This window comes from Chrysoperla carnea, chromosome X (genome assembly GCF_905475395.1).
Source record: "Chrysoperla carnea chromosome X, inChrCarn1.1, whole genome shotgun sequence".
Taxonomy (NCBI): domain Eukaryota; kingdom Metazoa; phylum Arthropoda; class Insecta; order Neuroptera; family Chrysopidae; genus Chrysoperla; species Chrysoperla carnea.
Window position 1 is genome coordinate 31,901,505 of NC_058342.1, and position 18,795 is coordinate 31,920,299.

Here is an 18,795-nt window from a genome sequence, read left to right on the forward strand (position 1 = left end):
TTTTTTTATATCACTAATTGTTTATGACTTTTACGACTATGACGATTTACTTATTGACTATTTGACAGATATCTCTTCTAATATTTGTTTAAACAGGAAAATGATGAATACTTAATTTTTAAATCTACAAGTTTTCAAAAAATTTCACTTAAAACTACGTAATACCCACGTATGTAGTAATTATAGTATATATCCATAGTAATACCATGCAAAATATAAGTATTAAATACCATAGTATGTCAACAAGTCTGACAAGCCACATACTATGAATTTCTCTCACTGAATTTATACTTTTATTAATTAATTTTAAGTAATTAAAAAGATATTAATTACTAAAATAATGGTTTAATTGTAATGTCCAGCCATTAAAGTTACGGGAAAAAAATATTTGAACCAAATATAAATTTCATGAATATTCCCTATTGGTCGTAATAACGGATTCGTTGCGATGGGATATCGGTACAAGTGATTTTGACTGTACATATTTGCAAAGCACCTATAAGAGAATTATGAAAATGATTCAACGGCGACGCTCCCAACGCCAATAATCAGTCACCGAACATAGCCGAATACGAAATTCGAATATATGGTGTAGAGTATATTCAGAGAGTTTTAGTATTATGAGAAACATTTACGAAAAAGTCTCAGATACATGAACAACACAAACACTTTAAAACTAGTTAATCTTCTTTTCTAATTCTAAAAATAATTATTTTTTGTTTTTTATTTATCAACAGTGAATCGAATACTTTGTTTCAAATAAAAAGTATTGTCCGCGTGCAACGTGTTCTCATTAACTTATGTGAAACTGTTGTTAATTAATTTAATAATAACTTTTGAGGGTGGCTTTACAAAATGATTACAATCATCCTCGAATTTTCATTAAAATCAAGTTAATTTTCTTTCCCGTACTTTGGAATTTTGAATCGGTATGTATTCAAATATTCAATACACGAATAAAAATATAATGAGCGCATGTTTCAAATAATTGTTAAAACTATTTTCAAACTATTTTCTTGTCTAATTGTAGTAATCGATTTCCCTAAAAAAGTATATTTTGAGTAGGGAAATTGACCTCTCTTTAAACAGAGATTAGCTTGAAGCTTCTTTCAAGGTCATATCGAGATTTTTTCCTTAAAGTTTTCAATTTTCTTATTTTAGATCGCATCTGATTGAAAAACACCGAAGGATATGTATCGCAAGGAGTATGTCGTTCTGCTCTTATTGTCGTTTGCAGTTTATTGCCTGTAAGTAGCACATTTTTTTTATATTGGGGGGAATTTTCGTAAAATTAAATAAAATTAAATTAAATTAAATTAAATTTTTTTACAAAAATTTTTTTTCTACAATTTGAGGTTATATGGTTTTTGGGGGGATATATTACCTATGTATATACATATACATATGTCTGCATAATATTTCTGAGTTACGCTCGTGGTACTAAACTATCGTTTATTCATTTTCATTTGATTAAAATTTAATTAAAATTGAATTGTCTTAAATAAAACATTTGTAATTATAATTTTTTTTTAAATAATCCAGTTTCATTCAAAACGATAGTCTTTTTCAATATTAATTATTTTGAAACTAATAACAAATTTGTTTTTTGAAACGTTTCATTATCTACATTTTTATTTTTTGTACATTATTTCTTAGTTTTTTATAGCTCGGCGATTTTAGAACTTTGAATACATAAAAATAATTTTACCTGGCTAGAAGGTTTATCTAGATAAAAGGAGAAGGGGCTGGAATGCAAAGAGTCCTTCGCACGACTTACTGTATCAGGGGGTGGGGGATGCTCCATGTATACTCAATTGCACAAAATGCATCAGATTACATATAATATTATATGTAAAAAGTGAATTTTTTGTGCAATTAAGTATATTAAAGAGCGACTTTTCCACGAAAACTTTCTCTCTCGAAATTCTTTCAAACCCATTGTATACATAAAGCTTATAATAAACACAAATATTTTATAATTTTTTGAACTTATATGTAACATAAATAGAATTCTAAGTAAAATAAGTAGATTTCTAGATAAAACAGGTGAACTTCTTGATAGTTTTATTTCTATTCTACTATAATACGTTTACTATAAATTCCCACGATGCTTAAACAATTTTATCAAGTGTAATTTCCACTTAAAATTTTTCGGAGAGCTTTAAAAAATTATGTATAATTTTTAGTTAAATCATCTTAGAGTCAATTTGTACAAGATGCTGTATTTTAGGGTATACGGCGTTAAATGGCGTATAACCTATGGTCTTTTTGTGATAGGAAGTGTTGCCAACATTTCAATTTTAACCTCTTGAAGATTTATAAATCTTTTAAGTGCATTTTTCCAATGTATTTTTTTCAAAAATATTTAAATTTTTAGATAGCAGATATTTTTTCAGTATTTATCAAAATATTTTTGAACTCCTAAAAAACTCAATACAACACCCCCCCCCCCCCCCCCCTCCACACACAAAAAATCCCCGATGTAATTTTTAAACTCTAAATTTTGGGGGGAAAACGCTAAGTCTTTGCGAATAAAAATTTGCACGTTCTTGCAGCCATACTTGGTAAACATCGGGTTAAATCTAATCTTAAATAACTAAATCCGAGAAAGAGCAAGTCGTATTTCTATTTTTTTTAGAATAAAATTTCTCTACTTTTAATACTTTTTTGCCCAAAATTAAAAAAGTTTTTCTTTGAATTATTCGAAATGGGTCAAAAATGTATCAGGAAGTGGTTAGATTGTAACCATACATGGATTTAAGTATTAAACAATAAGTAGATCTCATATACCTGCCAAAATATTTACTCGAGAAGAAATAATCGTACCTTAATATTGAGATATCACAAAAAAATTAATGACGAAATTTTGCATAGTTTTAGAAAATTTAATCAAAATCTTTTTCGCATTAAAACTTGAATGATAAAATTATAAATAATCTTTGTACATATTTTTAGTTATAATTTACAATCGATATGAGATTAGGATTGTTATAAATTAAACTCAATTAGATCAAATTATTATTGTCTTAAGGGGATCGTTTCGCCTCCCATGTTAATAAAAAAAATATTAGATTACAAGGAAAAATAATTTGTTTATAATAGTTTAAGTTTTTATCGATCGTTTAGTGAAGTTTCGATCATACTTTACCGTGTAAATTTTTGTGAAAATTTTTTTCAAAAATGAATACATTTGTTAACAGTCTTACGTGGAAGTAACCCCCTACCAAATTTTTTTGAATTATAATTCGAGTTATCGATTACATGGAGTGCAAAAAAACTGAAAATTAGTTTTTTCGAAATATTCAGGTTTCTGTTTTTGCACTAAAATTAGTAATTTACCGTGAAATTTACTGAGAAATAAGTAATAAACTGAAAAAAAGTCCTGGTGGGAAAATTGGTTCTTAAGGCAGCAAGTAAATACTTTTATTTAAGGCAATATTTTCTTGCAATGCTTTAATTTTTAAGAAATCAAATAATAATAATAATGGGGTTTAACCTCCGTTTCTCTGATATATGCGCCTATAACAGAGGTAATCCACATCATTATTTGGTAATCTTTATATATTTAACTTCATACATGTTACAATTACAATTTCATGTGGGTGGATTCGGTTGCCTCGTTCTTATCCAAGCGACGACAATGTGATCAATTCTACCGTCCTCATTATTATTATTTATTAAATTGTTCACACTGCCGCTGCCTGGCTTCGAACCCGCAACCTAAATCTAAATAGACAACCGGTCAGAGTCTAATGCCTTAGACCGCTCGGCCATTAAAGCTCTTAAGAAATCAAATACTTATTTTATTGAATTTAGGAGTCCTTCCAGTACGTGCATAATTTACTTCCCCCAGGTGAAAATATCCGTATTATCCATTATTACTCAAAGCCTAAAATAGGATTAATTATGATTAAATTCCCTTGTCGGCACAAAATGTTGCAACATGTTTGTCTAATTGTTTCAGATGCAACAATAACATTAAGGTGAACTTTCGTGAAAAGGAGAAACAAGTTCTGGATCAAATTTTAGGTCCAGGTCGTTACGATGCTCGTATACGACCGTCTGGTGTAAATGGAACAGGTCAGTTATTTTTTATATTTTGTTTTTAATGAATATATAATTTTACTTTGTGAAACATATTAATTTTTAATCACAAAATATACAAAATATTTTGTTTGAAATTTTTATTCATTTGACGTGAATTGAAATTTGATTATATAAATAATATTATATAACAACTTTTTGACTTATGATTGAGAGACAAGCTGTGATGGTCAATGGGTACACTATTTATTATTTTTCATGTACAAACTATACAAGTTCAAATATTTTTGTTTTTATTTTTTATTTATTAAAAAAAAAAAGGCCATATTTAAAAATCACTATTTGAACTCAAAACATTTATTTATAGACCAAGCAAATTTTCAATTGGTTAGTAGTGTATTTTCTTTCAATTGCATAGGTTTTTTTGTAGAAAGGATTTTTGAGACCCGTAATCTTACAGCACCTGGCAAATTACACCTAAATATCTCGTTTTGTAGTTAACCAATCACAAATCAGAGTTTGGAGGTCGTCATGTTCTGACATCAAATTGGATCTATTTCTTTAATGCCAGTTTAGATTTCTTCGAAAATCTTCAGCTTTCGGAACAAATACGACTTAAAAATATGTCATTATTGCATTTAATCAAGTCAAGAGGAGTCACCTGTGTCCATGAGCGTTTTTTCTTTCGATTAAATCCATTAATGACATATTTTTAAGTCGCATTTCCTCCGAAAGCTAAAGTACGTAAACTTCAAAACGAGATTATTAGGTGAATAGATTAACTGGCTTACGTTATATATTTTTATACATTTTCGCTAATTTTTTAGAATTTTGATGTTTATACCTTAAATTTCGTATAGAAAAAGGAAATTATGAAAAGAAAATGATACAAATATGTTGTTCAAGTTTTATTTTAACCATAAAATGCCAGTAAAACCCTCAACAAGATTTTTTGAGCCCTTTCTGCAATTATTTTTATATTATATTTAACAAAGTTGTGTAAAAAAATTGCCTATATTTCAAAACTTTTTGGAAGAACAAGAAGAAAAATGTCTCTGTATTACCTCTGTTGAGGGTTTTCTTAGCATTTTAAGGTTGCATTTTCCATTTTCATTTTTGTATTCGACTTAGACATCAAAATTCTACAAAATTACTGTTTTTGAACTTGATGTGTACGTGAAACTCGGAAAATAAGACGAAAAATGTTTCAAAGACATACATCTTACACGGGTATTGGCTACGTATTCAGATCAATTAAAATTTCATTATGATTCATAATATAAGCAAATATTAGATGAACGCTTTAAATTAGAAAGTTCTTCTTTAATAAAACGTTAACATTTTCTGTTTGAGATATTTTTCTTATAAACTCAATGACTTAGACAGTAATTGATTGCAAAAATATTACTCTTTGAACGTTTTTTTCTTTCAATTTTAACAAAAGTGGTCTTTATAGAAAACAAATTATACTTATTAGAAAATTTTTTTCAAAGAGCGCCTGGATACCGGAGAAATAATAAATTATATAAAATAACAATTTTGATACGATAAAAACTGATATAGATTATATTTCAAACTGCTATCTATTATTAGTTATGGAAGAGTATGCTTTTCATTGAGCTGGAAACCTAGGTCAAGTTTAATGTCTGCGTAAGATGTGCGCCTGTACATCTAACATTTTTGAACTTGAAGTATTTTTATCGATAAAATTTATTTTTCGAGTTTCATATGTCAACTTAAGGATCGGAATCCGAACCGGATCCCGAAAATTCTTTTTAAAACTTACGTTGAAAAAACAAAATCCTTTCAGAATTTAAATATCCAAATGTTTAATTTGCTTGGAATAATGTGTTTGCGTAAAAACTTCTGATGATGGCTACTTATCAAGTAGCTATGATTACTTTTTTAAAGGGGCTTTTATTTATTAAGTTTTTAAATAATAAGGGGGGAAATACCCGTTGATTAGTTACGATCATGTGTATACAAGGTGTTTTATTAATGATAGCAGAAAATTATACCAAACTTATCAAGACAATTAGAAAACATCGTTACCAAATTTCACTGTGTGAGTACATTCACAGGCTCATTGAAAGTAGTAGGTGTCACTTTAAAACATAGAGGGGGTTATTATAAAACAATAATTGATTGTAAATTGATTTACTTGGGGAACGAATACCATAAAAAATATTTTGTTGTCTTTATTTATAAAAGCAACAAAAAAAATACATATTTATCAAATTATTTCACCAATACATAATGTCTTAGGATAACACAATATAGCAGGCCGCTCTATCAAAGATGTTGTGTTTTGCTATGACGTTATGTGATACTTAATTCACATTACTTCAATTGAATCCTCCCCCTCCCGTATGTATAGTACATAATACATATGTTGATACCTCCAACATCTAAGTGTCTCTGTATTGGTGAAATAATTTGATAAATATGTATTATTTTTTTGTTGATTTTATAAATAAAAACAACAAAATATTTTTTTTAAATTAAGTAAAGAGCTTTTCCATTTGTCTTGATAAGCTTAATTTACTGGTATAATTTTCTACCATCAATAATGGAACACCCTGTATAGAATGGGGGTAATAATCTTTGTACAAATCGAAACAATAAATATTCATATGATGAAAGCATTCATAACTCTCTGGTTATGGTTATGTTCGTCATCGACAAATACATACCTTTTCATCTGAGATGTTATTATGTAATATCACTCGACAATCGATTGACCTGAATCTGTTATTCAATGGTTATATTTCAACTGTTTCGAAAGATATAAATAATATCCTCGAAAACTATATAAATATTTACCACCCAGAATAGTTCCATTTTGTTTACAAAAAACAATTGAAAATTAAATAATAGTAATTTTTTTGTTAGAAAAAAACTTCAATAGAATTCGATGAAATTTTCTATAATAATAAATTCAATTTTAGATATTTATTATCCGATCAAATTAATATTATACAGAAATTCGGACCCGGCTGAACTTTGGTACGATTGTTCAAAACACCATTATAATTGAAATCGAAAAGGTCCTCATGGATTCGAGAGGTAAAAAAAAATTTCTCGGGTCAATGGTCAAAAAACAAGTTTTTTTGTGATTTTCGGCAAAACGGTAAGTTTTATCATAAAATTAGATTTGACAACAATTGTAGATCGAGATATATAAATTTAAATATAAATGTCTGAATACTTTTTTTTCCTAACACCAGCGTTTCTGAGATATATCGTCTACATGATTAAAAGTAAACAAAAACATAAGTACGCCACGTACATCACTGAAGCTGTAATACCAGTAAAAATATTTTTCTACCGGTCAGTGTAGCTTACATATATACAATTTTTACTTACATATATCCGCTGGCTGCGTTGTCATGGTAGGGACAATCAAATCGACGCCAGCGCTTGCAGTGAATAATTTTGGCGTAAAGATGGCTGTTATGATTAATTCTTTACATGTAAATGGTATAGTAAAAGTCCAGTTAAAATTATTGAAATATAGCAATTAATTAAACTTGTTTCATTAAGAAATTGTGAAAATAAGATTGGAAATGCAAGCTATAGAATTGTTTTTCGATCCATAAAATCATTGGACGATTACAACTATTCCAGCTTTTTGAATCGTTATATCTCAGAAACGGCGGCCCTGGAAAAAAGTATTGAGACATTTTTTTATATTTAATTATCTGATCTACAATTTTGTCTGAAATAATTTTATGAAAAACCTTACCGTTTCGCTAAAATTTTTGAATATAAATTTTTTTCGACGTCTCTGATCGATGAGGACTGCGATATTTTGATCGATTGGACCAAATTTTAACCAGGGGCAAATTTTTGTACCTTCGGCTGTTTATATTGACCGGATAATTAACAGTTTTTTCTGTTTGTTATTATTTTAAATTTCAAATAGTCTGCGAGTTTCTTAGATTTCCAGAGAAACAGCATGCTTGTAACTTTTACGCTCGTACTTTCATAATTCTTTTCTTGATCATCAATTTTTCTTCCTATCAAACGAGAAAATGGGAAAAAAACACAAATTATTACACAATAACTCAAATCTTAACTCGAAAGTTGATTTTTACCGATTCTTTACAGTGATTTTCCTCAAAACTGCCTGTATAAGAAAACGCGAAGAATTCGGATAAGCTGAAATTTCGATTTCATTATCTCCATAACTCATTTCTTTCTAAAATTTTTACTATCAGAGTTATGCCTGTAAATTGAATATTTCCTTTGGAAAAAGAAAAATTTCCTTTGTTTTAAGAGTTCACAAAAAATCTATTATTAAACTAAATAAAGATAATTTGGGGGTGGGGGTGTAATTTGTACATAGTAATCGGAAAATTCATAGTATGGAGGGAAAATTCAAGTTAATTAAAAGTTCATAGCGTGAAAATGGTTTAATATAGACTTCCTCATGATATTACAATAAATCAAAAGTTGCTTGTTTTAGAAAATCGGTTTTAAACTAATGAATCTTGTTATTTCTTCCGTCGGATGAGTTTAGAGATATAAGAACAAAAGTTTAAATTACAAATATGACTTTCAAATGAAAGTTTTCCTGTGAAATCATGGTAATGAACTATTCAGAAAAAAAAACGTATTTAAAAAAACCTTGAAAAAAATACGAAAGTACTTTCGTAAAAACTACATTCACGCAAACTTTGATATTATTTTTCGAATCATAAACAATTTTATTAGTTAGGAAGCCAAACTAAAAATAAAAATTCACAATTTTTGTTCTCTTTTTGAATTCTTAGAAAAATAAATTTTAGAAATATTCTCAACAAAACATTTCCGTTTCATTTTTTGTTATTTCATTTACATACTAATAAAAGAGTGAAATTATCTATGATTTAAATTTTATTTTTCCGTTGTTTTTCATGATTTTCCGTTTACATATTATATATAGAAGGGATTACTTGTACAATTTCGAATTGTACAATACATATACATGTTTCTGTAATACATGTAATATGTTATATATATATTCGAAAGAAGGAATTCTCGTCTACTTATATTAATGGGTGTGGTCGACATTTCTAGAAAGTTTTTTTTTTATCCCATTCATAAATTGTGGATAGCAATTATCACATAACATAAAAAAACCTTTGAACTCAGTTAAAGTGAATGGATTTACATGATTTTTATTATGACTTTCTATGACCTTTTTAAATAACCTATCTCGATTCGAAATAAAGTGAAATTTTAGGTTATAAAAACTCTTTAGGTTAGATTAAGTTATATTGGCTGTCCACGAGAGATACACTTAGACCATCGGGCCCATTATGATTTTTGATGAACCTTTTCCAATGAAAATTTCATTTATCAGTTTTTCAACTATTTCGAGAGGTTGAGTACACCAACCCATCACAATTATTAATTGATTTCACGGTGGGAATCGAACCCACTACCATAGCTACTAACTGCCTTAGATTTAGGAAATAATTGACAGGAAAAACAGACCCGGAAAAAAGTACTGAACAAAATTTCTGTAATAGTGTCCCTTTTTTGAACGCAAGGGCTTAAACTTCAGAACCCAACCAACTCCTCTATAGGCGACAAACTCAACCAAACCAACTTCGGGTCTTCGGACAATTTTATCGGTCTATTTCTTGGGGTCTATTTTTCCGAGTCTGTTTTTTCTGAATTCCAACTCGGGTATTGGGGTTGATAAATGTTCACATGGTGTATGTTTTCGCAAAACTAAATTTCCCAGAATTTGAAAATGCGTGTGTTAAATGTGAATGAGCAATTTTCAGAGGAAAAGGGGTTAATACGTGTAATTAAAACCAAAAAATTTATGCCAGAGAGTATTAAAAAATTTATGGATAAATAAGCCTTCGAAACAGATAGTTGTAGATTTTTCTTTATTAGAAAAACCTTAATCAATTTCTTAGGAAAATATATACTGTAAATTAATAAATGGAAAGAAAGTTTTTATTGGTTTAAAATTCTTGGAAAATACAAATAGGATTTTTATCAAACACGTCCAGACAGGATCTGAGAATCTGTGCATACTGAAAATCCTTTAATTAAAATTTAATCCGCATTCTTTACCTTCATGAACTTACAACGTCATGCAAGAAATTAAGGCGGTTGGTGAAATAGAAAATAAAAAAATGTACAAAATAAAATAAAAATAAAAGTTAACTTGAAAGTATATTTTAGGATTTTATTTAAGATTCAAGGAAAAGATAGAGGGAAGCTTTAACCCATCAGCACTCGCGTCAAACGTTCGGAGCTCATTTGCTTCTGCGTTACTTTAAGAATGTATGTACGGCACATTACTAACGACTTCAGCAAACTGAAAATAATTAAAATCTATCTGCGTTCAATAATGAGTCAGGAACGAGATATTTGCCTGGTCTCACAATTCTATCTATTGAACGAGATGAAACCACTCCGTGTGAAACAGTAGTAAGATTAGAGCCGAAAAACTGCCGGATCAAGAAGATTAACGACACGTCTTGATTGTCAGATATCGTTCCCGATTAATCCTTTCCTACGTTTAATTTTATTTCTCACAATTTACCTCAGACGCTGGTGAGAGGTGGTACATTATCAAATTCCGGTCCCGGTTTAAAAATAAAACGTAGATCCGGGGTTGAGACACACTATGTGATAGAGTTCGTTTTTTATTTTTTATTTTCCACATTTTAAGTCTTCTCAATAAAAACATTTTTCTATAAAATAGTTTATTTTCATTTGAAAACTTTTTTTTCTCTAATTTTATTAAATAAAATAGGTTATACGTTAGAGTGTACTTTTATTTTTATTATAAATATTCTAACAAAAGTCAATTTTTCCGTTGCGTTTAGTTTACGGGATATTAACTGTCGAAGATGATTCCTTTTCATAATTTTTATAGAGCTAATAGAATTATAATAAAAATATATTTTTCGAAATTTCTCAATAATCAAAGAATATATAACATCCTTCCTATATTACACAATTATAAACTATTCGAAGAAAATTGTTCGCCTTAGGAAACTTATCATATTAAAGCTAAAATATTTTTTTAATTAAACTTTCTTGATGTGAATATTGATGGAATTTTGTTAATCGATTATATCTATAGCACCTAGAGCCTTAATTTTAGCTTGTAATGATCTGTTGATTCGTATTTCTTATTGATCTTATAAGATACCTTCGGTATTTAAGACTCACTCAAATTAACAAGTTAGAGTGTTTCTTGTATAGTTTGTTTTTAAAACCTTTCCTTTGGTTAAGTTAGGTTAGGTTATATTGGCTGTCCACGAAGGACACACTTAGGCTATAGAGAACCTTTGTAATACCATATTTGTGTTTTACCACCTTTCCGCTGATAATTTCATTTATCAGCTCCACAATTTCAGAGGCTGAGTGCACCTCCTTCATGCATATACCATGCACTACACCAGCCCATCACAACTATTAATTAAATTAATTTTGTTGCGACGGCGGGAATCAAACCTGCTACCCTAAGCATACCGCGGACGGAGTTGGTTACGCCTTAACCAACTGACCTAAGAGGGCGACCAGCTGAGCTAATAGGGCGAATCCTTTCCTTGATCTTTATTTTAACGCCGCGGGGTGTACGTTATTATTATATGAATAACATATAACTAGAACAAAGTCTCGTTCGTCACTGACAAGATAGCAACGCGAGCGACGGCGGATCAATACCGTATCGTTTTCATTGTCTAAGCATGATTATTTTACCGCGAAATTTCAAATGTGAGCCTTATTTATCTCAGGAACCTTAAAAAAGTGTGACGACAAAATCAAATTGAAATGAAAGTTGAAAATTTTAGAAACTGCAAACCAGATAAAAAATTTTAAAAGCTCTTCTACATTTTCACTACAACTGTCTGTTTTTATTTGAAAATACAAAAAATTCCAAGGAATTTATGTGTAGCCCTTATTCCAAATTAAAACTTAACCCTCGAATAACAACTTAAATTGATTTCTAGCTCGAAAGAGGGATATCAAGAAATTAAAGCCTTAAGGATAAGGGGGATGAATTTCATAAACACAAAGTTAAATATTACATTTAAGGGGAGGATAAGGATTAATTGCCCACTGGGCTCACGAAATAGGGCATCACAAAGGATCCGGAATTGCATGCGACTTAAAATAGGAGACAAAAGCATAAAAGAGTATGACAAAGGGACACAAAATTAATTAAGGAAGACTGATAAAAAAGGGGAGAAAATACAAATTTGTATTAAAAAGCTCCACAAAGGGAACACTAAGTTACCAACATCACCTTTTATGAATATGAATATAAGTAAATAGTCTCTGTTAGAAATGCATTAACAGGAAATCATAAAAATCCTTTCACATTAACTGGATTCTGGGAATAAATGCTTATATAATCCTATATTAAAACTGTTTAAACAATTTTCCCTTATATTTTTTTTTTCTGTTGGAGAGAGAGAGAAAATGAGAATATAATGCATGCAATTTTTTTTTCATTTAATTTATTTTACTTTAATTTAACAAAAAAAAAAATTTATGTAACTGATTGATTGATTTTTAATTGGTTTTTTGCGCAATTTATCCAATTTGAAACAAAAAAAATCTAAAAATTTAAAAAAAAAAAACCAAACAATGTCTTTTATGACATCCCATTCTCAGATGGCCCAGCGATTGTCCGAGTTAACCTGTTTGTGCGCAGTATTGCAACAATTAGTGACATCAAAATGGTAAGTGGGCCCCATATGCTGCGCTAAAATTAATATATATGCCTGCAATTTTTCAAAATATCTTTATATATATATAATATATATAAATATAACATGCTCAAATTAAATTAGACAATTTTTACGATGCTAATAACTTTAAAAAAAATTATTTATTAAAAAATCCAACTACAAATAAACTTTTTTTTTTAAATTTTTTCGTTTCGTTTAATTCAAGAAATAACTTAAGGAAATTGTAAGGTCTTTATCCATAATGAAGTCATATTAGTGCAAAAGCATAACGCTTTTGGAAAAATTAACCTGTTGTATAATAGGATATTCTACTATATTTGAAAAAGTACTTCAAAATGTTGATTTTGCTAATAAAAAGCCACCAAAAATTTATTTCGGAAAAATACCCACGCCAAAAACTTAAATTTTAATCCTTTTTTAAACTGTCAAAAACGCGGGCATCCAATTTAGTGTCGTAATATCGATATCATTATACGAAATAACACAAATAAGTTTGACAGATGTATTCATAGACAATTAATTATAATAAATTTAAAAATTGATTATCTATGGATATATTATACCCAGCTGTCTACTTTGAACTAACTGATGGTCTATGGTTCATACCAATATGACATCACATCAGGGTTCGCCAACGTTTTAGGTCACGTTTTAGGTATCCGTCAAAGTGAGGCTTGTTCGTGCAATTAAAAAGTTTCAAAGCCTCTTGAAAGATAATGTACAACTTAAAAGAATTTTCGTAAGAGAAAAATTAGGCGTCTCGTTAAAACGAAGACAATTATGAAATTTTCGCTTGATTTTAATCATCCCGAAAAAAATCGGGATTGTTAGGAGGTCAACCGACAAAGGTCAACTGTAGTCATTGTGATTTAAACAAAGCTCTACCACGTAAAATGCTGTTTAGAGGCAGCTTTTTGTAATAATATTTCCCGTCTTCAAACCTTTTTCGATTATAAATTGCTACAAAGTCGAAACCTAATTTAACACTTTTACCGTCGCAACCGTCTCAGAAATATACACGAAGTAACAAATTATCCCGCGCCTTATACACTTCCCACTTCTTTACGAAAATATATCGGAAAAATTTTCCAAAATCGTCTGTGCCTTGCACTAATTTCTTATTTAAGTCCGTTCTGCACTAAGCTTCACAACTTTATAATAAAAACTTGTGTCGAAAGTTTATAGGACAATATGAACATATTTTTAGACTAGTCATTAAATTTCATTTGGCATGATCGAATATTGAGATATTGTAGTATTTTGTAATATTTTTTGGCGAAAAATTAAGCTTCCTTATAACAAAATAGAAATTGTATCGAAAAACTATTTAAGGTAGACAAATTATAGAAATCGAAAATTTCTTCATTTTAATTCGGTAATAATCTGAAGAAAGAACGTAAATCATCAAAAAGGTTCGAGCCTTTTGTAAATCTTAAGGCATGATTCGGCTAAGTTAACGTTTTAAGTGTGGATTTTTTTTTTGTGTTTAAAGTGTTTTCTACATGTGCGCATGCGTGTGTTTTTTTAACCAACTTTTCCGAATTCATACATACACAATGCGACAAATTGTGAAATCTGTTTTTTTTTCTTTTAAGGAGGGTGACTCGCCAGTAATAGAAAAAAATAAATTAGTAGATAATGAAATATATTATTATATAAAACAAAAATTTGGGTATCTTACCGTTCAATTAAGAGAGTTTTTATTAATTAAAAATACACTAAATAACAAAACCTGTTATGAGGATGGTATGTTATTTAGTGTATTTTTAATTAATAAAAACTCTCTTAATTGAACGGTAAGATACCCAAATTTTTGTTTTATACAATAATATATCCAGATATTCGGATCCTTATCTACTAATTTATTTTTTCTATTATTACCGAGGGACCTTCCTTAATTACGTACTTTCCTTTTTGTATTTCCATGTATTTTTTACGAGTGGAGTTTTCAACATTTTCGTTTAAAAAGTTATATTTTCGCGAATATAATTAACGTTTTTTTGTTGTTGTTTTTTTTGTGTGCAAATTCGGTACTTTCCTCAACCGACTTTATCGAAAAATGCAAAAATATCTTAGTATTCAATCCATCCAATAATTTAATGACTTAATGGACAGTTTATAACGACACACAATTTCTTGTAGAACAGGCTTCAAAATTTTATTATGAATAAATGCCAATTCCTTTTCAATTTAAATAAAAAAAATTATAAAACGTTTTTAAAAAACCCTTTCAGACAATTAACTAATTTGTATTCTATAATTGTGCTTTTCAAATAAACAAAAACTTTTTCCTGCTTTCAAAATTTCAATTTTTTTTTCTAAATTCGAAATCTATAAACTAAAAATACACGTCGAAGCATAATCATAGAATTTCAATTTTTTTTTTATCAGCAATTATATTAATTTTTATTAATTAGAAATTAGAAATTAGATGAAGTCACAATTTTTTATATTATTATTAATTTTAGAGTGCGTTTGGCCAAAAAAATTTGTTTGTGGATTTTGTGTTGATTATATAATATTTAATTCGCATGGTGTTAGGTCTCAAAAGTACTCAAATCGGATTTATTACGTAATGTCTGAAAGGGGGCGAATTAATTTTTTTTTTGCTATTTTTATTTCAATTAATTTTTTTTTCTTTAAATAAATTTTTGAAAATTTTTTTATTAGATGTATTTTGAATATATTCAAGCAATTCCGAAAGTGCCAGAGCGTTTCAATTCAGCATGTTTTTTTAACCAAAAAAAAAAATTTATTTTTCATAACAAATAATTTATTTTAAAATACTAAAAAAAAAATAACACAAAATTGGTCTTAGTCTGAAATTTTTGTAATGCAATTAGATAAATTAAAAACGCTAAGACTAATTTTCACTTAAATGAAATATTTTACTTTTGTGGGCTTTTTTACTAATTTTTTTATTTGTTTTAAAATTTTGTGTTTTTTAATTTTAAAAAAAATTTTGTTTTTGACATATAATTATTAGGACAAATATCAAAAAGAGTTTGGTGTGTATGCTGAAGAATTTTAACTCAAAATTTAACTTAAAAATTGCGCAAATAGAAATTAATGACGTGAACGAGTATTTTAGTTTTAGTACAAAATTCTAGATTTTTTCTTTTTTTTTTTTTTTTGAAACCTAGTAATTGAAAATTCGAACAAATCTTGGCTCCTAAAAGTTTTTTATTTGTGTTTTTCGTATTTTTTTATTTGTATCAATCAAGAAAGCAACACTTTCAGGTTAAATTTATGTTTAGGATATTCTAAAAAACAAACATTTAAACATTAACGTCTTGACCAGGTTACATATTCTTTACTGATATATTTATCTTGGCGTCGTCTTCCCACATCAAAGTTTCATTTTTATAAAATATCATTTTTATTTGTTTCAATTCCTGAATTCTTAGTATCGCTTACACATATTTTCATTGCAAAGTAATTACCATTCAAAACATCAAAAGCTGTGGAGTTTGAAACAACATATACAGGGTGTTAAATTATTGACTACAGAAATCCAGCTTACCAAAATAAGCCCATGAAGAGCTACAAAAAAACTCTTTTCCAAATTTGAATCTGAAGCCTAATTTGGGAGATACTGGTATAGTAAAAATTGATAAATTTGTTCATTCATTGCCTATCAGTCGATAACCAGTAGTAGTACTTTTTATAAATCCCTTCCTTAGTTCAATATAATTAAATAAAAGTTACTAATATCTACTGATTATCATTGGCTACTGGGTATCGAATAATAGTCAGTGAATGAACAAATTTAGCAATGTTTGCCATACCCGTATCTCCCAAATCAGGTTTCAGATACAAATTTGGAAAAGAGTTTTTTTGTTGCTCTTGATGAGCTTATTTTGGTAAGCTGGATATCTGCAGTCAATAACAGAACACGATGTATATTGGACAAACCATCCAACCAAAATAATGGACAAAGAAAATTGAAAACTATGAGTGAAAATAGATCATACTCTCGATTATTCATCTTTTTCTATTCGTATTTTAAGGTCTCCTAAAACATATCAAAATCTGACTTCTGAGATATTTATTCCACGAATTTTTCATGATGATGGAAATTACTTTGAAAATGAAACACATGTTTTTTGATATAAAATAATTTTGAAATTATGGCAAATAAAAATTGAAAAAAAGATCTCATTGATTATTTTTTGATAATCTTTAGGTGATTGTAAAAACTCTAACATCGCATCAACTTTTCCTACACAAATCTTACATAATGTTTTCCTAAATTTTTCTTTTTTTTTTCTAAATAAAATTTAGATAGGTAAAAAAAAAAAACATTTTTTTTGTTTTAAAATTACAAACGCCCTACTCTCAATTATAATACAGTGAAAAATATTTTCTAATTTTCAAACGTCCGTCAGATGGGCCAGCCGTAGTCCGTGTCAACATATTTGTGAGAAGTATATCAAAGATAGATGACGTAACTATGGTAAGTGATAACGAAACGAACAAGGAGCCCGCCAATTTTCAAAAATACTAGCATATTAATTTTTTTATAGAACTGTTCATATAAATATAGTTTATTATTATTATTATTATTAATTATTATTTTAATTAATTGTTGTAGAAAATTCAATTAATTTTTTAATCTAAGTTCTAGATTTTTATAATCATTAATACTATTTCTAACAAACAAAAAACGTATTGTCTCTGACCGTTATCATTTCGATCGGTATTTTTCCAAACCATCGTAATCATTCGTAAAACGTTCGTTTTCTTTAATCCACGTATAAAATTTAACAAAAAAACAAAAACCAATAACTCGTTAACAGTTTTGTTCAAAGGGGACATTTTGAATACTTTTTTTTAAATATTTACTTAGAATGCTACCATTTTGTTACATTTTGTTTAAAATAATTTTTTCATTTTCACTGGAAAAGCTCTCTTGCATATGGCTATATAAATATATTTTTTTTTTTAGAAATGCCTTTATCAATTTTTTCATGCATTATAGAAAAATTATTTTGTCCAATTTTTTTGTTTGAATTTCATTTTGTTAATAAAATTTTTTTGTTCAATTTTATTAAAAAACATGGTGGTCAGAGGCAGAGGTAAAACATAATTATTTAAAACAATAACAAAAATCATTGTTTTTCCCAGAATTTATGTGGGAATAAAACAGTGATTTAAAAAAAAAAAAATAATTTCAATAATTTGGTTTTATACTATATATAAGCCAACGGGCTGCGAGGCCCCCAAGGCCTCCTTTAAATAAACATTCTAGGTTTTTATAATGCAAAACCTCTGTTAATTTCCCAACAGAAAACATCAAAAAAAGTATCTAAAAAAATATACACAAACAAAAACAGAATCGATAATGATTATATTGATTAATTTATTTTCGTTTCCGGATTGGGATTTGACTGGCGATGAATCTATAGGTGACGGCCCAACCATTGTAAACATCAACTTCTTTCTCCGTTCAATCAGCAAAATTGACGATTACAAAATGGTGAGTTTTAAATCAAACGTCGCGGTTTCATTTTATATAAATGTATCGTAATAGGTGTATCGACAAAAAAAAAACAAAATATAACAAAAAATTTAATAACAATTTTTAATTATCAAGTAAATCTACCAGCAAATATATACAATAAATACCTCTTCCCGTTCGAGCCCCCTTCAAAAACAAGTAAATTAACTCTTCTTTCATCTTTAAAACCAGTCATTAGAGAATAGTCGATTTTCTTTGACATGATTTCACACTCAGAATTGTATTTTCTAGTATATTTTGACGACCCCCACTCTTAAAAATAATATTTTTTTAAAGTTTTTTATTCTCTAATTTTTAACGAGAGATGGATAAAAGCTTTTTTCTTAATTCAATTTCATGAAAGATAGATTATTCACAGTAAAAAGAAGTAAATAGTGCAGTCCGCCACCAAATTAGCAAAGAATAACATTCATAATAAGAGTAATCACGACTAGCTAATTCTTACTGATGATGACTACTTGGCAGTCGAAATACGTATTTATAAAATACAAAAAACTGATCTAGGAAATTGGGGCA

General features: G+C 28.4%; 1 protein-coding gene across 3 annotated transcripts in view; it reads left to right on the top strand.

Annotated features, from left to right (window-relative positions):
• The first annotated feature begins 777 nt into the window (after positions 1–777).
• Positions 778–18,795, top strand: part of LOC123302760 (glutamate-gated chloride channel) — a 47,407-nt gene continuing 29,389 nt past the window's right edge. The window contains exons 1-4 of one of the 3 annotated variants that reach the window (XM_044885841.1): positions 778–929; positions 1,162–1,247; positions 3,965–4,080; positions 12,682–12,749. In XM_044885841.1, the coding sequence (XP_044741776.1) occupies positions 1,192–1,247; positions 3,965–4,080; positions 12,682–12,749 (240 nt within the window). In that variant the 5' untranslated portion in view covers positions 778–929; positions 1,162–1,191. Of the gene's footprint in view, positions 930–1,161; positions 1,248–3,964; positions 4,081–12,681; positions 12,750–17,146; positions 17,215–18,166; positions 18,238–18,795 lie in introns of all 3 variants that reach the window. The other 2 variants (XM_044885840.1, XM_044885839.1) reach the window with 2 other exon arrangements.